The sequence below is a fragment of the Linderina pennispora genome (assembly GCF_002104995.1).
Source record: "Linderina pennispora strain ATCC 12442 chromosome Unknown DL89scaffold_8, whole genome shotgun sequence".
Taxonomy (NCBI): Eukaryota; Fungi; Kickxellomycota; class Kickxellomycetes; order Kickxellales; family Kickxellaceae; genus Linderina; species Linderina pennispora.
In genome coordinates this window covers 141,582-163,041 of record NW_024468256.1, presented here as the reverse complement: position 1 = coordinate 163,041, position 21,460 = coordinate 141,582, and the positions used below count along the sequence as shown (strand labels likewise).

Sequence of the window (21,460 nt, the reverse complement as noted above, 5' to 3'; positions counted from 1 at the left end):
CTTCATTTGGATGCGAGGCGCGGCCACTCGCCAGGCGCAGCCTTGGCCAGCGAAATCTCGATCTTGGTCGTCAGCAGTTCAAACGTCGAGTTTTCCGGGTCGACCTCGGCGAACAGCTCGATTACGTCGTCATACACCTTGCCGTCCATGTACTCGACATGCAGGGAAAGCGACTGCCTTTCTACCACCACCTTGCTTTTCTGCTTGTCGAGCTTGCGCGCATAAACCGACACCACCAGCTTGGCACTGCTCTGGAAGAAGTCCATGCGGCACTTGGCCTGCTCCGCCTTGCCTATGAACAAATGGCGGCCGGTGGTGCAGCCCGGGATTTGCAGGAACTCGTCGAAGCCCGTGGCCCGTGCGCGGCAGCACGACCAGCCCTGGCGGCCCTCGTGGAACACGGCGTGGCCCGGGTGGAACACGCACGAAGACGGGCCATCGTATTTTCTGTTGCAGCCGCTGCGCTTGCAAGTAGCGCCTGCGGGCACCACCGCATCTACCGGGTCCTCTTCAATGACCGGCTCGGGCTCCTTTTCGGGCTCCTTCTCGGCTTCCTTCTCGGGGGTTGCTTCAGCTTTCTTGACCGGCTCCGGCAGCACGTCGTCGTATTTGGTCAGGTCGGCCTTGAAGGGGTCGTTTTTGGGCGTGTGGGCGTGCGGGCCCTAGCGTGCACCCGGGGATCTCCAGGAACTCGTCGAACGAGAGCACGCGCGCTGGGCAGCATGTCCACCCGCGCCGGCCCTCGTGGAACTTTGGCTGCCCCGTGTGGTACTGGCAGGACATGGCCGTGTTTGTGGCCTCGTCGTATGTCTTGCCGCAGCCGTTGCGCGTGCAGGTAGTCATTTCTTCGTTTCAAAGTAGACTAAAAGCAAATTGAGAAAAAAAAGAGGAGAGAACCCGGCTCATGTCCCCCCCAGTCGCTCCTTTCAACTTGTTGTGCGAAACCATGAATAAGCACAATTTATGGCATTGGTGATAGTGTTGGCATATAAGAAAAAACTGATTAGCACGCACACGCCGACCCATCGGCGCCATTCTGCGTAGCCGGGTTCAGCGTGACATCAATCATCGACGCCCTGGCCTGCTCCTGCGCGCCCCCATCCATGCCAGGCAGGGCCTGGGCAATCTTCTTGAACAGCGCCTTGACGTTATGTCCGGCCTTGGCGCTGGTCTCCATAAACATAACATTCAGATCGCGCGCCTTCTTCTCGCCCTCCTCGGTCGACACCTGGCGCTTATCGTTCAGGTCCGTCTTGTTCCCCACCAAAACAATCACCACCTCGTTGCCGCGCTCCGCCCGCACGTCCTCGATCCACTTGCTCGTCTGCGCAAACGACGCGTGGCTCGTGATGTCGTATATCACCACCGCCACCGACGAGTCCCGGATGTACGATGGAATCAGTGACCGGAACCGCTCCTGCCCTGCCGTGTCCCACAGCTGCAGCCGCACCGTGCGGTCCTCCAGGTACATTGTCTTTGACAAAAAGTCAATGCCGATTGTCGCCTGGTATGTCGTGTCGAACGTATCGTACATGAACCGAGTGATAATCGACGTCTTGCCGACTACAAGGTGTAAAAGGGCATTTTAAGGAACAGGCAAGCACCCTCTTTCTCTGCACGCCGACCATTCTCCTCGCTTATTCTTACCGCTCTGCTCGCCCAGGAACACCAGCTTGAATTTCTTCAGCGAAGTTAGAGCCATCTTGTCCAGCAGCAGCCATTATGGAAAAAAAATAAACCGGTAAATGTAGTATGCGTGTTTGCAAAATTGAAAAGTAGAGGTGATGTGACCTTGGCCGGTATGTTTTTAGCTGGAGGAGCATGAATTTCCGCAAGCTGCTGACATGGCCCAGCACCAGCAGGAAGGCTTGTGCAGGCTAAATCACAATCTGCCGTGATCACAAATCACAAAACCTACCAAACAAAAAAAAAATATCGAGATGTCAAGGAAAACTTTTTTTTCACTCCATCTCTACCCAAGAAAAAACATTATTTTTGACACTATGGCTCGCGGCAAGGGAAGAAAGAACCCCAAGTGGAAGAACGGCAGCAACAAGGCGCAGGGCGGGCAGCACGTGGATGGCGAGCGCCGCGTCTACAAGAGCTTCAGCGAGCTGCGGCGCGACAACGATTCGTTCCGCAAGTACTACCTGGCGCAGCAGATCGTGCCCGAAGCCGAGTTCCCGGACCTAATGGAGTCGATGCGCACGGTGCTTCCGACGAGCTTCCGGATCACGGGCTCGCGCGAGCAAGCACAGGACATCCGCGAGCAGATCGAGCGCGAATTCGTGCCGTTTATCTCGCAAACGACCATCGACGGGGAGGCCATTGAGCCGCCGCACATCCTGCCCTGGTACCCGGAGCGGTTCGGCTGGCAGTTCACGATTCCGCGCGTGGCGCTGAAGAAGTCGCCGGAGCTGGCCAAATTCCACTCGTTCCTGGTGACCGAAACCGAGGTGGGCAATATCAGCCGGCAGGAGGCCGTGAGCATGGTGCCGCCGCTTCTCCTGGACGTGCAGCCAGAGCACTTTGTCCTGGATATGTGCGCGGCGCCCGGCTCCAAGACTGCGCAGCTGATCGAGGCGCTGCACAAGGACACCGCTATGGGCGAGTGCCCGCCAGGCGTGGTGGTGGCCAATGACGCGGACTACAAGCGTGCGTGCATGCTGGTGCACCAGGTGAGCCGGCTCAACAGCCCGAGCGTGGTGGTGACGAACCACAGCGGCGAGCGGTTCCCGAATATCTACGAGGACGGCAATGTGGTGCAGTTTGACCGGATCCTGTGCGATGTGCCGTGCTCGGGCGACGGCACCACGCGCAAGAACGTGCGGGTGTGGGAGAAATGGCGCGCCGACGACGCCCACAGCCTGCATCCGGTGCAGACCAAGATTCTGCAGCGCGCGGCCTACCTGCTCAAGACTGGCGGCCGGCTGGTCTACTCGACGTGCTCGCTGAATCCAATCGAGAACGAGGCCGTGGTGGCCAATGTTCTGCATCACTTTGAGGGCGCGCTGAAGCTGGTCGACGTCAGCAGTGAGTTGCCCGAGCTCAAGCGCCGCCCCGGCCTAAACACCTGGAAGGTCATGACCAGGGACGGCCAGCTGTTCGACAAGTTCGAAGATATCCCGGCGGGCGAGCACGGCAGGAACCGCCGCAAGTACTCGCCGCGCTTCTTCCCGCTGCCGGAGCACGAGATGGAGAAGCTGCACATGGAGCGCTGCCTGCGCATCTACTCGCATCTGCAGAACACCGGCGGCTTCTTTGTCGCCGTGATCGAGAAGGTCAAGCCCATCACCGTCAATGAGAAGCGCAAGGCTGAGCGCGATGCCGAGGCCTTTGCCGAGGCCATGCGTCGGGCGCGCGAAGAGGGCGATGCCCAGGCGAAGGAAGCGGAGGCTGGGGACAGCGCTGAGCCCGAGCCCAAGCGCGCCAAGGTTGACGAGACCGAGTCCAAGGACGAGGAAAATGAGGAGACCGAGTCCAGGGCCGACGAGACCGAATCCAAGGATGAGACCGACTCCAAGGAGGCCGGCGTCAGCAGGCGCGTGTACCTCCCCGACGAACCGCGGGCAGACCCGGCGCTGTTGGAGAACCCGTTCGTGTTCCTGGACGAAAACACAGCCGAGCTGCAGGAGATCCTCTCCTTCTACGGCATCGCGCCCACCATGTCCCGCCGCGGGTTCCTCTCGCGCATCGAAAAGGGCAGCTTCCGCTCCGTCTACTTTGTGTCGGAGCCGGTCCGCCACCTGATGAACCTGGCCGGCCAGCGCCTGCGCATCGTCAACACCGGCATCCGCGTGTTCTCCCGCAACGCCGTCCGCGATGCCCACTGCGCCTTCCGCCTTGTCTGCGAGGGCACGCCCCAGGTCCTGCCGCACCTGGACCAGCGCTTTGTCGTGGATGCCGGGTTTGCTGATCTCAAGACGCTGCTTAGCGAAATCAACCCGCTGCTGAACCTGCTCAGCGAGGAGACCCAGAAGAAAATCGAGCAGGTGCCGGTGTCGTCTAGTGTTATCGTTAGGTTCGACCCCAAGGAGCATCAGGGCGAGGAGGGCCCGGCTACCAGGCTGACTGCTGCGCTGGCGCTGCCGTGCTGGCGAGGAAAGGCCTCGCTGAGCGTTCATATGGACAAGCATCAGCTTAGGTCGCTGATCCAGCGCGTCCTGGGCAAGACTGTGGATCGCAAGGAGAACCTGGGCTACAAGATGTCCAACAACCGCCGCTCCAACGTTGTGGCTGCTGAGGCTGCTGAGACTACTGAGGCTACTGAGGATACGGAGGCTGCTGAGGCTACGGAGACTGCTGAGGCTGCAGAGACCACCGAGTAATTATTTATTTTTTCTCACAGAATATACGCTCTGGCCCATTTTTACCCACGTTCCCGGCGATAAACTCTCCAGGCATAAACATTTTCTCCGAGGTTCTCTTATCTGGTCCAATGCGTCGTCACATGCCCGGGTCCCCTCTACTGCGTCTATGCCCGGGCAGCATGTTCAAGAACAGGTCTTTTCCCCTCTTGTCTTTATCAGTCACAGAAACCAGTTATATTTCCCCCTTCTTTTTGCTTTAGAATTCATAGAACCAAATGTCCAGCCTCAGAATCCTCGTTGGCGTCAAGCGCGTGGTCGACTCGGCCGTCAAGGTGCGTGTGAACAAGGCGCTGACCGGCGTCGAAACCACCAACGTCAAGCACAGCATGAACCCGTTTGACGAAATCGCCGTGGAGGAGGCGGTGCGTCTGCGCGAGAAGCACGGCAAGCTGGTGTCTGAGATCATCGCGGTTTCGTGCGGGCCGACCAAGGCGACGGAGACCCTGCGCACGGCGCTGGCGATGGGCGCGGACCGGGCGATCCACGTGAAGACGGATTCGGCGCTGGAGCCGCTGTCGGTGGCGAAGCTGCTGAGCAAGGTGGCGGCGGAGGAGAAGCCGGACCTGGTGATCCTGGGCAAGCAGGCGATTGACGATGATGCGAACCAGACGGGCCAGATGCTGGCGGGACTGCTGGGATGGCCGCAGGCGACGTTTGCAAGCAAGGTCACGGTGGATGGCGGTGCCTTGGAGGTTGTGCGCGAGGTGGACGGCGGCCTGGAGACGGTCAAGGCGGAGCTGCCGGCGGTGGTGACGACGGATTTGCGCCTGAATGAGCCGCGGTACGCGTCGCTGCCCAACATCATGAAGGCGAAGAAGAAGCCGCTCAAGACTGTCTCGCCCGCGGACCTCGGCGTCGAGGTTGCCCCCAGGCTGCAGACTATCAAGGTCACTGAGCCGCCGAAGCGCCAGGGCGGCAAGATCGTTGAGAGCGTCGACGAGCTGCTGAGCAAGCTCCGCACCGAGGCCAATGTGCTGTAAAGCTGGGGAGGGATATCACTTTCTATTTCACAAGGAAAAAATACATCCTTTTTCCACCCCCTTTTTCCCCTCTTTTTGCTTATCGCTATTTAGGTAAATTTCATAATGCATCCTCAGCTGGCAGACCATTTGAACCCTGGGTGCGTGGACCTGGTCAACCGCCTGATGAACTGCCATGCCGACCACCGGTTTGCCAAGTTCTTTGGCAAATGCAATGCGCTCAGCGAGGCGCTGAACGCCTGTCTCGGTGCCGAGTTCGAGGTGCGCCGCAAGAAGCAGCTGATCGAGGCGCGCGCCCGGCGTACCAAGGTCCAGGAGAAGTGGGATCGGCTCAAGGAGGACGACCGGCAGCAGGCCGAGTTCGAGCGCATGCAGAAGGCTCAATAGGTGGTAGAATTTTATGTGCAAAAGAAAGTATAGAAAAAATAGGACCAACGCCTATTTGTGTACAGTACGAGCTCACGCTTCTTTTTTTTTTTCCGTCCGGGACTCGCCATAGACCAAAGCGGATCAGCTGTCGGTCCGTGGCAGCTTGGGCGCGGGCTCGTCAGCCTGCAGACCAGGCGGATGCAGCGACCTCATGTGGTTGAGGCGGGTGGCCGGCGACGCAAACTTCTTATTGCAGCGCTCGGCCTGGCAGACAAACGGCTTGTCGCCGCTATGCATGCGCTGGTGGCGGGCGACCTGGTCGGGCCGGGAGAAGGTCTTGCCGCACGACGTCTCGGGGCACTTGAACGGGCGCTCGCCGGTATGTATGCGCATGTGCTTTGTGAGATTGGACGACTCGGCGAACCGGCGCTCGCAGCCGGCAAACCGACACGCATACGGGCGCTCGCCGGTATGCGTCCTTCTATGGATGGTCAGCGCCGACGACACGGCGAACTGCTTGCCGCACTTGTCCTGGTCGCACTTGAACGGCTTCTCGCCCGTATGCACGCGCAGATGCTGCTGCATGATGTGCTGCTCGCTGAACCGCTTGTGGCACACCGAGCAGCCAAACGGCTTGGCGCCCGTGTGCGTCTGGATATGCCGCAGCGCCCGCTGCCGCTGCGCAAACGCCCGCCCCTGGCGCTCGCACCCGTCCCACATGCACACGTACAGGCTATGGCCACTGCCCACATGCTCCGTGGTTATGTGCTCCGTCAGCTGCGCTATCGTGTCGAACTGCCGCCCGCACTGCTGCCACCCGCACCTATGCAGGATCCGCCCTGCCTCCAGGTGCTCCTGGCAGACGTGCGTGATCAGCGCATCCGTGTCCGATGCGTGTGCTGTGCATGCGCGCCATTTGCACAGGAACGACGCCTGCAGGTCCGCGATCGCGCTGGACCGGTTCGTCGCCACATGCAGCTTGTACAGATGCCGGACCAGCTCGTCCAGCGTCCCGAATATCTGCGTGCACGTCGACCACAGGCACCGCTTGGAGGCCGCTGCCGCTGCCCCAGTCACCACGAACGAATTCGCCTCGCCCGCTTGGCTGTCCGTAACCGGCAGCTTGTCGGCTATTCCGAGCGCGCTCAGCGACGGTAGCTGTACTGGTCCCCCACAACCTTCGGCCGGACATTCCGATGCCGCTACTGCGCTCTGCGAGTGGTGGTGTAGTGGCGCCAGACGCATTTCAGGCGACATTGAGCTCTTGTTGCTGCTGTACATTTTTTTTGTTGTTGCTGTTTCTACTATGTGCTTATCGCGAGTGTGTGTGCTTGGTATGCACTAGTGCATAATACGAGTTTGACTCTGAATATTTGTGCTGGGGGAGGGCCTCAGTACAAAGTTTAAAATGTGCCCACTGGAAATTAAAAAAAAAAAAAAAAGTACAGAAATAATTTAAAAGGAATAGAAAAACACTAGCCGAGCTGCCTGCCTAATATCCGCTGAGGTCCTCCTCTTTTTTGCAAAACTGTGTCCAGACACACCCCATCACGTGCAGTTCACCCCTGGCTCATCCAATAGCCCGCCCACGCTGCTGATAGAACATTTTAATAGACCCCCGCCCACACGTCGCGCTGGCCGCCTTCTCTTTCCAGCTTTCCTCATTTCGCAATCATCTGTCTATACTCAATTTAGCATTATGAACGTGTTCAGACTCGTCGCCGATTTGCTCCACCTGGGGTCAATTTTCATTCTCATTGCGCGCATACATCAGACAAGGTCGTGCGCTGGAATTTCTCTGAAGACCCAGGCTCTCTATTTCCTCGTGTTCGTGACGCGCTACCTTGATCTGTTCACGTCCTTCGTGTCCATCTACAACACCTTGATGAAGCTGTTTTTCCTGTGCTCGGCCGGCTACATCGTCTACATGATGCTGAAGCCCCTGAAGCCACCTACGACAGGGCCCTGGACACCTTCCGCGTCGAGTACGTCCTGGTCGGCGCCGCCCTGTTCGCCCTGGTGTTCCCGCACAAGTACAAGGTCGTTGAAATCCTCTGGTCGTTCTCCATCTACCTTGAGGCCGTGGCCATCATGCCCCAGCTGTTCATGATGACGCGCACGGGCGAGGCTGACAACATCACCAGCCATTATATCTTCGCCCTGGGTGGCTACCGCGCCCTATATATCGTCAACTGGATCTACCGGTACTACTCCGAGGATAAATACTCCGATTACATTGCCTGGGTTGCTGGCATCGTGCAGACCGGTCTCTACGCCGACTTCTTCTACGTGTACTTTACACGGGTGCTCAAGGGCAAGGAGTTCAAGCTGCCCGTGTAAAAAAAACACCACTCGTCCTCTTAAGAAATCTTTTATTTGCTGGCTCGTTAAAACAAGGGAACAAAATACCTGATAACGCGCCCAGTGGCGCTTGTAACTCGAATGGGAAAGTCAGTCCTGCCGCCACTACAGGTGCAAATAAAAAACTTAGCACGCATGGTCACACCCCCCGCATAGTGCCTCCTGCCAAACACCCACTTACCTCCATCCCCCCAGTCGGCATCTCCGACGCCTGTGCCTGCATGTTCTTCAGCCGCTCGCTGGGGTTGGCCTTCCCTAGTCTCTGGTCGTTCTTCTGCGCACGCTCCAGCGCCGCCCGACGTGCGGCCTCCTGCGGCGCCAGCTGCTCATCCACCCCCTGGTCTGTCAGCCGCCGTCCAGGGCCCTTGGGCATCCTCTCCTTGCGTGTCCGCGCGACCTCGGGCTCGGCCACCTGCATTTCAATGTGCTGCGCTGGCCGTGTCCGCCAAGCGTGTGGCCCTCGCCCTGGAATGCCTTGACTTTCTTGTGTGCCGGCGTACGGTCGGCATTACCGCTGCAACAATTGCCCATTTGCTCTAAAAATAAAAAAAGTATGTGTGGAAGAGAAAAATAGGTTGTGCCAAGAGGGGGAGAATCGTGGGCAGCAAATGGATAACTGTTCGATTTGAGAATTCTTCTGAGAAAGCTTCCAGGGGTTCACTGAAATGTCGTTGATGTAGTTCCGTGCTGCGTAAGCATTTCTGGACCGGGCTGGTCTGCTACAGTTCCTTTTGCTTTTTTAGGCTTTTTTGTTTATTTCCACAGCCCTCTAATAAACCTTTCCACCTGAATATCTTAGTCTTGCCTCCACTAAAGAAACATGTGTCACAGGGTTAGTAGCACGCAAATACATGTCTGTGCAGTCTTCATGCTACGACTTACTTCGAGATTTGCTGCTGGCAGTGTGCTTGTCTGCGCATACAGGCCCCTCAGCTGCCTGCTCTGTTTTGTCTTGCCTAGTTTTTCCTCAGTCTTTTTCAGCCGATCCAGCGCTGCCTTGCGTGCTGCCTCCCGTGGCGACAGCCGACTAGAGTCCTGAGATACCCCCCGCTGCGACTCAATCGTAGATCCTGGATGCAGGTCGAGTGAGCGGCCCTCGTCGTGAAATGCCCCGGTACTTACAGTATTGCCCATTGTTTGTAGTGATGATGAATAACAAAAGTGGCAAGGTTGGTAGTAGTGGGCAGCGGTTTAAATACCGGCAGTTTTCCGCAGCCATGGCCTGGAAACCCCGCCAGGAACCCTCGCATGTTTTGCTGCTTTTTTGTATACGCAGCACGTCTATCCGGAAAAGGAGCAGCACCCTGTGTTAGGAAGGAGGTACCTGGAAATCCGATCCACACCTCAACCCGCCCCCAAACCAGAGCAGCCTAGATCCTGTAATCCACTTATCCAGACACATCTACTATCGGCTGCTAATTCGGCAAGTCACTGGATCCTACATAAGCTGCATACATGAACACCCGCTGTTCAATATAGTGTCAGTTGGATACTCCCACATACCCATTGGCTTCTTGCTCACGCATTCTATTCACCAGCTTTTGTGATAATGACGTGACCAACCCAGCACATTCCTTTTGCGGCAGGTGTTGCCTAGATCCAGCGACACCTTGGGCAATCCTCTCCCGATACATCTATTTTTACTCTTCCTGCAATGTACATGTCGCGAAAGTTCTGCAGTTGCGGAAAACAATCTCCCCTAAAAGAGCTACCTGGCAACTAGCAGCTAATTATTCAGCAATCCCATGCCGCTGCGGCACGGCCCTATAGCATTCGCCGTATAAACATCAGCTCTGCAAGACATGCATGATGCCAACCTTGTGCAAAACACCCACAGATGTGTAGCGCCGAAATGTGTGGATCTCTAGTATTGCACAATTTCTAGAGAGTGTGGCGATGTCGTCAAGCTGTACTAGCGCTTCCCACGAGCTCCCTCCCTGCTCGCTGGCTCACAAGCTTATAAGGCAAGCTTCTCTCCCTCCTCAACCTTGTTTTTTTCACTACATTCCCAATCCAACAGTCCATATTTTAATTCTTCGTCATTAATATGTCCCTCAACAAGTACGAGCCTGTGGCATCATCCAGCCGCACCAAGAGCCTCTCTGTGCTTGTTCTTGGCCTTGTGACAATCGGCGGACTCGCATCCCTTACCCAGTGCTCTGCACACCCTACTTCCCAGCCCAAGCAAGTGCGTTTTATGCGTCGGGCAACCGGCACCGAAGCGACGGTCGTGAATCTCCTGAACGCTGGGTTCAACGAATCCAACACAGTGGCATGGGACCGGCTGGCCGAAATGACCGACCTGTACGGCAACCGCATGACCGGCAGCAAGGCCTACGACAAGAGCGCCGAGTGGGTGGTCAAGACGGTCAAGAAGCACGACAAGGACTTTTCGGTCTGGACCGAGCCCGTGTGGGTCAACCGGTGGGAGCGCGGCAGCGAGTCCCTGCGCTTGTATGTGCCAACGCGGCCCAACGGCTCCGTTGACATTCCAGTGCTGGCCCTGGGCAATTCCGTGTCGACACCCAAGAAGGGCATCACGGCCAAGGTCATCCCGGTGCGCTCATTTGAGGAGCTAGGCGAAGCTGGGCAAAAAGGTGATTTCGGGCAACATCGTGCTGTACAACTTCCATTTCACAAATTACGGCGAGGTGGTCAAGTTCCGGAGCCGCGGCGCCCAGGAGGCGGCTAAATACGGGGCGCTGGCGGCGCTGGTGCGCACGGCCACGCCAGACTCGTCGGTGGCGTCGGTGCACACCGGAAACTCGGCGCGCACGACCATCCCGGCTGCGTCGATTTCGCCGGCGGATGCCAATCTGATCGAGCGCCTGTACAAGCGCGCGGAGGCGGGCGAATCCGGCTTTGTCCACCCGAAGGTCAATCTGGCACTGCAGAACACATTCAAGGAGAACGCAACCCAGTCGGCCAACATCATCTTTGATCTGAAGGGCAGTGAGCGGCCCGATGAGATTGTGCTGCTGTCGGGCCACTTTGACTCGTGGGATGTCGGCGTTGGCGCCATGGACGATGCGGCTGGTGCGTTTTTGGCGTGGGAGGCCGCGCGTTGATTGCCAAGGAGGGCCGGCGGCCGAAGCGCACTGTGCGCGTGGTCATGTGGAACAACGAGGAGACGCTGCAGCGCGGCGCCCAGGCGTATTTCGCCCAGCACAAGAACGAGATCGCCAAGCACAAGTTTGCTATTGAGAGCGATATCGGTGTGTTTGAGCCCTGGGGCATGGACGTCCAGGCCGACCAGAAGGTGATTGACACGCTGGTTGGGTACGGCAAGGACTATGTGAAAGTGCTGGGCGCTGGCAACATCACCAAGGCGGAGGAGCCGCCAGCTGAGGACATTGCGATTCTGTGCGAGGCTGGTGTCCCCTGCGGCGGGTGGTTGAGTGTCAATCCCGAGGGCAACTTGGCGCCCGACCACCCGAACTGGGGCGACCACTACTTCCGCCACCACCACGCCAACAGCGATCGCGTCGAGGTCATTGATGCTGGCCAGCTCAGACGCAGTGCTGCGGCACTGGCAGCCTGGGCGTATCTAATTGCTGATGCGGAGTAACTATTTTTAAACAACCTTGGCTTCCTCCATATCGTGAACAATCAACCCAGCACTTACTACATGTCCTCAATAGCATACCTTTATATGCATCCTATAGTGTTGCATTCTCGCCATCCTTTTTGGCGTGTCGCTAGCCTTGCTTTACCAACTGGATATCAACCCAACTAAAAATAGATACTATGCTGGCTGATATCCAAACCATCAGCGTTGTCGGGTGAATTGGACAAAGCCAGCAGCCTGTAGGGATGAATCCCACCACCACCAACCTTACTGAAAACAAACTGCAGATCCCGCATGCCTTTCTACAGCTCTTTACTCTTGCGACATCAATGCATACTGCATGAAAAGGGACTGCATTCCTAGACCAATTACAAATTACTGTGAACTTACATAAGCCTTCCACTTCAAAAAAAGACATGTCCAAAAGGCCCATCAGCTTAGAACAAAACCTGCCCACTGCAACTTTCTGCTGCAAATCCCCCGCATATCGATGCAGCATAACTTTGAAGGCTGATGCTGTAAGCCGAAAGCATAACAAATCCTGCACGAATTTATTTTTGCATCAGAGCAAGTTCTATTTTTAGCTCACTCGCTTGAAGAAATGAAAACCAGACGAAAGTTTGGTTTCTGGCGGGGCATACCATTGCGACAAAGATAACTAAGGTGCTTCTTTCTGTGAAGGATATGCTGCAATTTGTGACCTGCGCATATATATAACTGCAGGCTAGCGCTGCAGCAGCATGCACCGAAATAGCTTCATTATTCCCCTCTCCCCCTTCTTTCATCCTCTCAAAAAAAAAGTATCCTAAATATATTTCTGTGTACCAAAAACTCTCCCGCCGCACCCCACCTTCTACATCACCCTCAAATTTCGTACCACAATAAGCCATGTCTACCCCCACTACTCCCAACTTCGAGTACGTCCAAGGATTAATCGCTGAATGGAAGCAGACCCCCAATTCACAGGTCAAGTCCAATATGGAGGACGAAATAGAGCGCGGATTCGAATCTCTCATAGCAAGCACCATTGAAACAAGGGAGCGTCTCCGGCAAGAGCTTGAGGAAGAGCGCCAGCTTAATGCTCAGCTCCATAGAGAGCTTGACAGCAGAAATATGTGAATAACCAACAAAACAAAATAAATAGCCAACACTGTATGATTCTTTCAAACTAAATACATGGATATGTTCTGAGATGCGACTTTTGCAAGTCAAGCAACCACACCATTGGAGACCTGAATCTTATAGTAATCACATACTGGCATGCATCTAACGAGTTCAGTAACTCGGCTTATTTGTGGCCTCAATAGCTCAGTGTCAATATGTATTGCCTGTTCTCCGAGCGATATAATAATTACTTGATCAGCCTCTATATGTAAATGTGATGGGAAAATGCATATAGCGAGTAATCAACTGCATATATACACAGAAATAAGGTAAGTATGCCGTCATGAGTGAATGTATATATCATAGTTTATTTGACATGGGCTGGGGTGAGGAAATATGCGGATGGCAGCTTGGAGAATGCATGCCCTTTTGAATGCACGTGCTGCGTGCTTTTGGTGGTTGGCCGAAACTAGGTGTCGGGAGGAGAAGGAGCCGGCAGATCGAGTCGGTATGTGTGGTATGTACATGTGCGATGCAGAGGCGGTGGATGCGATGGTTAGTACCCACGGCCACTGAGGCATAAGGCGCATGTGCACTCGCGGTCGCAGAGGACAAGAGCAGTGTTGGTGGTCGGTGCGAGCATCTTGACAGGCAGATCGAGCGCTGGAACTGGAGGTAGACGAGGGGTGTGCAGGAGCTGTATAAAGAGCCAGAAGACCAGCTGATACCGGGGAGCCGGTGGATTTATAGCAAAGACTGGTCGGCATGCAGAAACCAGAGCCGGGCTGCGTCGCTTCATATTAAACCTAATGCAAGCAGCATGCCGCCGTTACCCCAAACCAGCAGCCCCTATTTACCTGTTTTCGACAGCATCGGCAACAACTGGCGTGATTTGCAAGCAGCAGCGCCACGCCGGATGTTGCGGGCCGTTCCCAAAAAGGCTAAATTAGCAGCGCAACTCTATCTGGAGGCGTGCGGCGGTTTTTCCGTTGGGCTGAGCTGCTTCAGGCACTGTGAATGACGAATGACGAATGGTAATAAAAAGAGAAACAAAGGTGGTATCAAGGGGCTGGATAAATAGGTGCAGGCGGGTGCATGTGTGCGTGTGTGAGGTGGGATGCCCAGCAAACAAACGAGCCAACAAAGAACGGCTTACAGCACAGCACAGCTCCAAGCAAAAGGTGGTTGTGGAGAGCAGGCAAAAAGATCGCTCTCGGATAGGCTCGAACTATCAACCTCCTGATTAACAGTCAGACGCGCTAACCAGTTGCGCCACGAAAGCAGACCTGGCACCAAAGCCAATTTCTGATATTTCAGAAAATAATATATATATAAATGAATTGGAAGCTGCCTCTGAACTTATCGCTGTTTGCCACGTTCTACATAGCTCTTGACTAGAGTATAAATATACCACCTGGAAACAAAGACACATGCACGTGGATTGACCAACACCAGTTATCATTTGTGTCACCGATGCAAAGTGAGTACATGTTAGACCATGATCTAGTGCTGTGGTCGGCGTATTCTGTTGTGATTTCATTAGCCTTATATGCTCTAGCATATCTCAATACTTCTTATCTAATGTTGTTGCAACTTTTATTGCATATGCTTTTGTTCCTATCCTACCACTATTTGGCCATTTCTCCTTATCGACGCCTGCTGCATCCTCTACACAGACTACATGCGCACTAATTCTTGCGAGTATACGAGACAGGACGAGCTGTTAACCCCTCACCATGGGTTATGCTGAACAGCCTCGCCCCTTGGCTCTGCTCCACCTCACAATAGGTGCGTACCACGCTCCCAGATTGGCAATTCCACGGCGGATATTTGAGATGCTCATAGGCTGAGGTCAGCAGCACCTGTGCTTCACTCGCCATAGCTGCGCGCTCTTCGTTGCCTGCAGTCCAAATACCATGGCCATTTCCAGCCGATTATCGATTGTTAAGAAATGTATTGTGCAAAGAGATGGCTATAAACAGATGGGTTTTGGTAGCCAAAGGCGCCAATCGGCGTACAGCAGGCTTGGTTCTGGATGGTTAGAGGATGACGGAAGCCAGGGTTCCCTTGACATCTCAGCACTTTTCGCCGATGCTGCACAGGCTGCACGAGCACTCGCGGTCGCAGGTGTGGAGGACAAAGGACGGCAGCGAATTCATCGTTTTCAGTGGATTTTGAGTTGAGGGACGAGTGCAGAGGGTGTGGGGTGGTGAGATGCAGGAGAGGAGTTGCCTGGGCACCAATTCGGTCGGCTTTTATACGCAACAGATCGGCGGCGACCGACTGCGGTTCCTGACTGTGAGAGCCCGGCAGAACCCCCAAACATGCCGCTCACAGTGGTGAGGTCTTCAGATTTATTTACTGAATCCAGGAGGTTCATATTAGTCCTCCATTATCTGTGTTTCAAATCCTTAGGCTCAGCAGCATTCACCCAAGGACACCCCCGTTCTGGAGACAGAGAATTCTTTATACAATTGCTTGCTACATGTTTGGGTAAAGTAAACTCCCCCAGCAAAACGGCAGCAGCACGCCGCCACTGCCCGCTCCAAAAGGATAAATCGAAGAGCCGCACATTGTCTGCACAAGACACCCCCAGCCCTACACCTGCCCGTAGCCGCCATAGTGGCCACCAGTGTGCATTTTATATTGCCAAAGCGAGAAAATTCATGTATGCAGCACCGCGAGTTCGCGATTGGCAGGCCAGACTCTGGTAACTGCGTATTCCATGTTGGGAGCAGCCACTGCTGCTCACTTTGAAACCTGCAGGAGCTGCGCCGAGGTAAGCTGGAGCTGACGGGCGCACTCCAGGAGATTATGTATCTGGTTCGACTTGTCCACGGCCTCGGCGTATAGGCGGTCGCGCTCCTCTTGCAGTTTGCTCCGCTGATCGGCTGAATCGCTGCTGTCGAGCTGGGGACCAGGAGTATCGGGATCAAGGGCAACAGCAAGCTCGCGTGCCCGCTGCCACGATGCCTTGTATTGGGCCCGGGCATCCTCCAGCCCCTTCAGCAGCTCTGCTGTCTCGCTATGGCCGATGCGTTCTTCATTGATATAGGCATGTATGTGATGGGGTAGTACGTCTGTGAGTGTGAGCCCCACCCAAAGAATTTTGTGCACAACTAGCATGTTGACGAGCCCTAGCTGGACCTGGCAATTAAATACAGCTCCTCCAGAAACCAAAAAGTAGTAGCATTTAATACCAATCCCGCAAAAGGTGCCTACCGCTTATTCCTTCTGTTTTGGCCTTACACCGGCAGTCTTCTCCATCCGCGTCTTGAGCTGGTTCCGCTGCTCGATAGCAAACGTGATCTTGCTGCGTGACTCGTCGACCCTATGCAGAAACTCGTCGCTGCGCGCCAGCGACTCATACACCAGCTGCAAAAGCTGGTCACGCGCGCGCACATCTTCCATATTGTAGTTATCGATCAGCTCCAGGTGCGCGGTCTCCGGGTCGTCGCCCAGCAAGATATTCAAGAAGCGCCGAATATGCTGGTTGTACTCGTTCTCCGTCGTCATCGTCTCCATCAGGTCCCACGCCATAATCTCCATCAGGTTGCTGCTCAGCGTCTTTTGCACGTACGGCCGCTGCAGGGCATCCGCAACTGTGTCGAGCGGCCGGGTCGCCTCCTCAATGATTTTCTCTGTGTCTTTTGGCAGTGGTGGGTGGGGAGCGTCTAGTGATGTCCAGCAGGGTGAATTAGTACTATGTTGAATGCCGGCGAAGGTCAACCTGCAATTTTGGCTGTGGTAGCGGTGAAGCAACTTACCTGAACGCCATATCCGCGGCCTCTCGTTCAGAGCTGACTTTTCTTCTGCTGGCTCAGGCTTGGTTTCGCCATTAGCGGTTTCTGTTTTGCTTGCAATGTCTGCATTCGTGGAGACAGCAGCAGCAGTTGCTGGTGCAGCGACTGCTGGCGTGGTTGCTGCAGCGATAATGGGGGTGTCTGAGGCTGCAGTTGTCACCGGTGCTGCAGCTGTTTGTGTAGACTGGAGCGTACTCATTGGCGATAGCAGGGAAGGTAAATGAAAGCGCAAATTGTCAGAGTTCTATAAAAAAATCGCGAATCACATAAATGCTGCAGTCCATCCTCATCAATCCGCAAAGCGCACTTGTGGTTCATCCATTCGAGCTCGGAAACATCGTCGATTTATTGCACCCGGCTGAATGGCCCAAGCAATATAAAACAAAAGAGAAAAGAACTTCTGCCAGGATTGAACTGGCCAAGCCCACCATAAAGGCAGGCGTGAGATCCCAAGCGCTCACAAAGAAGTCCACGTAATATGGATGGAAGGCGTTGGCGGACATGTGTGCTCTAGAAATAGACGCAACACTATGTCGCAAAAAGGCGGAGAATGAGCTGGGACCTGCGAGAGAGCAAACATGAGCAGCGCAAAAGCACGTACAACGGAGAGCCTCCTTCCGCTAGAGCTTGAGCCCACCGCCAATCATCATGCCTTTCAGGGCATGCTGGCTGGTAGGGTAGAACTCGAGCTCGACCGGTTCGTCGTCCTCGACGTCGCCAAACACAAAGCCATTGTCACTCGAGGTCTCGAGCTCGTCCAGATTGCTCACACAGCGACACGTAAAGAACACGATCCGCTTCATGCGCTTGTTGAAGAAGAAGTAATTGAACGACCACACCGGCCCGTCCTCCTCGTACGGGTCCGACTCGGCATCGGGTGTGTACGTGTAAATGTCGCACTCGTCGATGTTGATAGTGTTGTCGATGACATCCCACATGCGGCTGGTGCGCAGGCCAGCGGGGCAGCCGACGTTGATCAAGGTCGTGTTGATTGACTTGATCGTGTCGCCAGTCGATGGCTCCTTGACGAACTGGTCCGCGCTCAGCGAGCTACAGTTTGAAAACGCATGGTGGTATGGGTGGAGTTAGCAAGCATCTTGGCGAACGCAGGAGTGTAGCTGAATGAGGAGGAGAGTACCGGTTAGCACTGTTAGCTCACGGTACCAGCTCTGGGAGAATGTCCATTCCCCTCCCCCAAAAAGGCCAATGGACGATCAGGGCTGGACCGCTCATCCTCGATCCGGAACCACGCCTCTCCCCAACAAAAGCCGCACAGGGTCTAGACTGCGCAGGCAAAGCGGCAGACATAAAGGAAACACACTGCTACGGTACCTAAAGTCGTAATCAGGGAAGCTGGCGTTCAGCGTGCCAATGAGATAGAACAGCGTCTTCCTCGATGCCGATTGTGTCAGCGGGCCGAACGGCGAAATAATGTTAGTCAACGAGCTCTGCTCTGGCGAGAGGCTCTTGGCCTCCTCAAGGTCTTCCTGGTACTTGTTTTCCAAGTACTTGTACAGCTTCTTGTCGGTTCCTGCAGCCTTGCCTACAGACAATGTGTGGGAAGCGGGTTGCAGTGGTGTGCTCACGTGGCGGAGTAGGATGTTAGTATGTACAAGGGACTGAGACGCGTGCAGGTGTCAAGGGCGGGAAGCAGAGTGTCTTTCTAACACACCCTCCCTCCAAAAGCACCAGCCCGCCCAAGACTTTTGGAGCACCTACATGAATATGCCTCAACTCTGCCGACCACATGCCGGTCGCCGCTGGTTGTTGGGAACGACAAGAGCGAGTTGATGTTTCTGAACGACTCGACGTCAAGGTACTTCATTTGCAAATAATAATAGCAGGTTGGCAAATTGGGAAGAAAAGTCAAGAGAAAGTAGCGGGTAATAGCTTCTCAAGTAGAGAAAAAGAGAGATAGTTTGGCAGTAAGTGGAGTTAAGGTGTAATTTTAAAACGTGCGCAGAACAGGGGGATGTGAGCTTTGCGATTTGTGTGTGAATGGTCACCTGTTTGCGACGGCAGCCAATGGTATGACGAGAGAGGCCTTGCACCGTGCAGCTACCGCCACTGTCAGTGCAAAATCGGTGCACATGCGCAGCACCCTCAGACACTATACGCTGGAGCTGGTAATATGGCGGGATATTGTCGAGGTTGGCGGGTTATAGGCGGTGACTGCGAAACAAGGCAAAAACGTGTGCTGCTTCTGTGGATTAACCGCCCTCTCTATTTGTATCCAAAGCAAGCGAGGGGGGTCACTTGAGCAAAAAAGATGCATGCCATCGTCCACAGGAATGAGCCGAGCCGAGCCATCTGGGGCAGCGAGCTGGTTTCCCTGTGCTCACTGATCTGAGCTCGATATCTGGCAGAGTGGATTCTCCACTTGTCAATCCAACACGCGATCTGCTGTCAGCTGCTGGCTTCGAAAGAATCCCCTCCGCCTCCTGCGCGACAGCATCAATACTGGTATGAGGCAAGCTAGATTTTGACCACATCATTGCCGATTTCCTTGCTAACCACGCGTTCGTCGACAATCTGCTCTCCACTAGCCGCAAGAACCTGGCCGAGAATTACGCACTGACTACAGAGTTCTTTGATAAGCACAGTGTGGAGTATGTGCCATGCTCGGCAGGTCACTATATCTGGTTCAAGCTGCCTATTGCTGCCAGCACAAAGGCACATCGTGCACTTGGCGCTCTGCAGGCCACTGAAGTGGCCAAGCTGTGGACAAAGGAGACCGATCTCACGGCATGGGAACACATCGTCCTAAACGAGCGCGTGTACTTCCCTACCGGCCAATCATTCTGCTCGACTGAGCCTGGATGGTTCCGATTCACGTTCGCCATTACCAAAGAGCAACTTGTTCTTGCTCTTGATCGCATTGGCAACTCGTTCAAGCTGGACTAGGCCTGTATCTCCATAAATGGCTTGATACCGTATCATTCAATTCATGGTAAATATCATTTAGTGTATCTGAATATACAAAGTTGCCAAGCAGTGCCCGTAGGTTTGCCTTGGGCTGTAAACTAAAGCAATGTCTGACTTTGTAACTTTGGCGATGGGCACAAGGACCCGGTAATATACACATACAATTACCAGATTGCGACAGTAGCCATGCTCTCAGGCGATGAAGGAGAATGTGGTGCCTCCGCTAATCGCGGGATTTGTATATCATCTGCGCTCAACTGTGACAGCCGCTCACATAATTCTTGTTGTTTTTTTTGTCATCACAAATTACTAATATTTTTAGTAGTTGCCAAGACCACCGCGTGCAGAAACTCGTGTAGAAAGTATTAAAGCGCAAACCTGTGCTGCAATGGCTTGCTTGGCCAGTGCACATTTTTAGAAACCTACCATGAAATTCCGGTTGTCGGCATACAGCTACACGATGGGAGCATCTGCAGTCCCCAGAAGTATTTGCGGAAACCTACCATTTCTTTGCAGCTTCTTTCTGAGAGGCCGTGCCCAGTATTTCTTGGCCTGCATAAGCAAGTTTTCTAGGGACCTATCGGCCACGCATAGCGCCGATCGGCGTGCCTTTTGATACGCTAATGGCATTTTGTCCGCGTCGTCTGAAGGATGAGGTTTACTGGGGCCACTAAAATTAGAATACTAGTGAGAACAAACCCTAGATGCGTTCAGCGCATGACAGGGGGTCTCCTTGAAGCCGTTTGATCGGTGTATAAAAGCCCGGCGCTGCTGCTGCATTCCACATCCCACATCATCATCACCACCATCACCATCATCAACAGCATCAACAGCATCACCTGCTTCACCTGCTTCACCAAGCAACACATCTCACACCTACTTTTGCATCTGCATCCCCGCCAATAACAGCTCTGATACAATGCGTGTTACTCTTGCTGCCTCACTCGCCTTCTTCGCCGCTACTGCTGCCGCCAACCAAGCAATCCCCATTGGCGACGCAGATTTTGCGGATGCTTCCTACTACCATGCCATGGGCTTGGGTAGAGTTCCCTACGATTCCTTTGTCGATCTTGAGGGAAACACCAACCAGCGCGGTTCGAATGGCGCTACTTACAGGGGCACGGGGAGGAAGTCGGGTGCTGGCAGAGGCCGGATTGGCACCAGGCTGCCTTACCAGAGCCCGCCGTTCTTCCCCGACACTTTCGAGCTTCCTGGTCTCAGCAAGCGCAGCGACGATTACGATTACGAGCATGACAACGAATACTACGTAGATTCCTACAACCAGCGTGGCGGATTTGGTAGAGGTATTGGTCGTGGGCTCGGCAGAATTGGTGATGCAGTAAGCCCAGGTGACATTGCCTCGATTCTCGACATGTTTGTAAAGAGAACCAATGACGGCAACCAACGCGTCAGCTCTAAGAAGAGTTCAGGCAAGGTCAGATCCAACCCTAACCGCCCTAAGACCATTCGTATTAAGCCAACGAACCCTGGTCCCTACCCATCTATTTTCATTGCCTGATGATGCGTGGTCATGCAGTATAGAGCATAGCATATTTTTAACATGTGAACATTCTTAGAGCACATAAATTATGTAGCCTTTATAAGCCCTTTGGACTTGTTGGGGCTATATTCTCATACTATGCAACATCGCATCTTGTTAAACTGCTATGTACATGCTTATGTACATGAATAATTGTTCTCCCAAGAGCCAGACCAAGGCAGAAAGGCTCTGGCATGCGGATGTGCGGACCTCCGCTGCAGCAAGCATGAATGTCACCACACACAATGATAGCATTAGTTGGGCCGAGACGCTAGGCTGTTTGAAGCTGATGTTGCTCTGCCAGACAAAAGTCCTGATCACCATTGTCGCTGAACGCGGTCTCCAAAAGAACCCCCACCTGCCACACTAGGCACCTGTCAGAGCGGAATCCGCCTGCCAATCCAGCACACGACCTGTTGTCAGCTTAACTGCCGGCTTCG

General features: G+C 54.4%; 14 protein-coding genes and 1 non-coding gene across 15 annotated transcripts; 8 read left to right on the top strand and 7 right to left on the bottom strand.

The window, feature by feature from the left end:
• Positions 1-2: 2 nt before the first annotated feature.
• DL89DRAFT_323162 (chord-domain-containing protein) lies at positions 3-870 on the bottom strand (the record flags this gene model as incomplete). Its single annotated transcript, XM_040891376.1, has 2 exons — positions 709-870; positions 3-662 (listed from the first exon to the last, which is right to left on the bottom strand). Exons 1-2 carry the CDS (start codon positions 841-843, stop codon positions 3-5), a joined length of 795 nt encoding a protein of 264 aa, XP_040742718.1. The 5' UTR covers positions 844-870.
• Positions 871-921: 51 nt separating this feature from the next.
• Positions 922-1,930, bottom strand: DL89DRAFT_169099 (ras family protein). Its single transcript, XM_040883765.1, has 2 exons — positions 1,648-1,930; positions 922-1,563 (listed from the first exon to the last, which is right to left on the bottom strand). The coding sequence occupies exons 1-2, from the start codon at positions 1,700-1,702 to the stop codon at positions 1,004-1,006; spliced, it is 615 nt and encodes a 204-aa protein (XP_040742717.1). The 5' UTR covers positions 1,703-1,930; the 3' UTR covers positions 922-1,003.
• A 49-nt stretch (positions 1,931-1,979) lies between these two features.
• On the top strand, positions 1,980-4,369 carry DL89DRAFT_284342 (S-adenosyl-L-methionine-dependent methyltransferase). The gene has a single exon (XM_040889778.1). It carries the CDS (start codon positions 2,004-2,006, stop codon positions 4,326-4,328), a length of 2,325 nt encoding a protein of 774 aa, XP_040742716.1. The 5' UTR covers positions 1,980-2,003; the 3' UTR covers positions 4,329-4,369.
• Positions 4,370-4,378: 9 nt separating this feature from the next.
• DL89DRAFT_169056 (electron transfer flavo protein, beta subunit) lies at positions 4,379-5,605 on the top strand. The gene has a single exon (XM_040883764.1). It carries the CDS (start codon positions 4,586-4,588, stop codon positions 5,348-5,350), a length of 765 nt encoding a protein of 254 aa, XP_040742715.1. The 5' UTR covers positions 4,379-4,585; the 3' UTR covers positions 5,351-5,605.
• Positions 5,124-5,808, top strand: DL89DRAFT_268026 (uncharacterized protein). The gene has a single exon (XM_040887763.1). The coding sequence runs from the start codon at positions 5,456-5,458 to the stop codon at positions 5,735-5,737; it is 282 nt and encodes a 93-aa protein (XP_040742714.1). The 5' UTR covers positions 5,124-5,455; the 3' UTR covers positions 5,738-5,808.
• DL89DRAFT_268024 (uncharacterized protein) lies at positions 5,739-7,007 on the bottom strand. Its single transcript, XM_040887762.1, has one exon. It carries the CDS (start codon positions 6,998-7,000, stop codon positions 5,861-5,863), a length of 1,140 nt encoding a protein of 379 aa, XP_040742713.1. The 5' UTR covers positions 7,001-7,007; the 3' UTR covers positions 5,739-5,860.
• A 411-nt stretch (positions 7,008-7,418) lies between these two features.
• On the top strand, positions 7,419-8,059 carry DL89DRAFT_275087 (ER lumen protein retaining receptor; the record flags this gene model as incomplete). The annotated part of the gene is made up of 2 exons (XM_040889256.1): positions 7,419-7,621; positions 7,681-8,059. 2 exons carry the CDS (start codon positions 7,419-7,421, stop codon positions 8,057-8,059), a joined length of 582 nt encoding a protein of 193 aa, XP_040742712.1.
• A 2,068-nt stretch (positions 8,060-10,127) lies between these two features.
• On the top strand, positions 10,128-11,777 carry DL89DRAFT_323156 (Zn-dependent exopeptidase; the record flags this gene model as incomplete). The annotated part of the gene is made up of 3 exons (XM_040891375.1): positions 10,128-10,637; positions 10,666-11,091; positions 11,157-11,777. The coding sequence occupies 3 exons, from the start codon at positions 10,128-10,130 to the stop codon at positions 11,646-11,648; spliced, it is 1,428 nt and encodes a 475-aa protein (XP_040742711.1). The 3' UTR covers positions 11,649-11,777.
• A 640-nt stretch (positions 11,778-12,417) lies between these two features.
• DL89DRAFT_268021 (uncharacterized protein) lies at positions 12,418-12,794 on the top strand. Its single transcript, XM_040887761.1, has one exon. The coding sequence runs from the start codon at positions 12,537-12,539 to the stop codon at positions 12,765-12,767; it is 231 nt and encodes a 76-aa protein (XP_040742710.1). The 5' UTR covers positions 12,418-12,536; the 3' UTR covers positions 12,768-12,794.
• Positions 12,795-13,114: 320 nt separating this feature from the next.
• Positions 13,115-13,862, bottom strand: DL89DRAFT_268020 (uncharacterized protein). Its single transcript, XM_040887760.1, has one exon. It carries the CDS (start codon positions 13,549-13,551, stop codon positions 13,309-13,311), a length of 243 nt encoding a protein of 80 aa, XP_040742709.1. The 5' UTR covers positions 13,552-13,862; the 3' UTR covers positions 13,115-13,308.
• A 98-nt stretch (positions 13,863-13,960) lies between these two features.
• Positions 13,961-14,034, bottom strand: DL89DRAFT_t94. Its single transcript has one exon. It is a non-coding gene; the product is annotated as a tRNA-Asn (tRNA).
• A 1,466-nt stretch (positions 14,035-15,500) lies between these two features.
• DL89DRAFT_293458 (uncharacterized protein) lies at positions 15,501-16,754 on the bottom strand (the record flags this gene model as incomplete). The annotated part of the gene is made up of 3 exons (XM_040890393.1): positions 15,501-15,773; positions 16,002-16,399; positions 16,520-16,754. 3 exons carry the CDS (start codon positions 16,752-16,754, stop codon positions 15,501-15,503), a joined length of 906 nt encoding a protein of 301 aa, XP_040742708.1.
• Positions 16,755-17,289: 535 nt separating this feature from the next.
• DL89DRAFT_235908 (Maf1 regulator) lies at positions 17,290-18,397 on the bottom strand (the record flags this gene model as incomplete). Its single annotated transcript, XM_040884966.1, has 3 exons — positions 18,275-18,397; positions 17,888-18,098; positions 17,290-17,605 (listed from the first exon to the last, which is right to left on the bottom strand). Coding segments are annotated over exons 1-3 (633 nt in total), but the record flags the coding sequence as incomplete, so codon positions are not given.
• Positions 18,398-18,824: 427 nt separating this feature from the next.
• DL89DRAFT_293456 (uncharacterized protein) lies at positions 18,825-19,459 on the top strand (the record flags this gene model as incomplete). The annotated part of the gene is made up of 2 exons (XM_040890392.1): positions 18,825-18,881; positions 19,031-19,459. 2 exons carry the CDS (start codon positions 18,825-18,827, stop codon positions 19,457-19,459), a joined length of 486 nt encoding a protein of 161 aa, XP_040742706.1.
• Positions 19,460-20,399: 940 nt separating this feature from the next.
• DL89DRAFT_268018 (uncharacterized protein) lies at positions 20,400-20,987 on the top strand (the record flags this gene model as incomplete). Its single annotated transcript, XM_040887759.1, has 1 exon — positions 20,400-20,987. A coding segment is annotated over one exon (588 nt), but the record flags the coding sequence as incomplete, so codon positions are not given.
• Between the last annotated feature and the right edge of the window lie 473 nt (positions 20,988-21,460).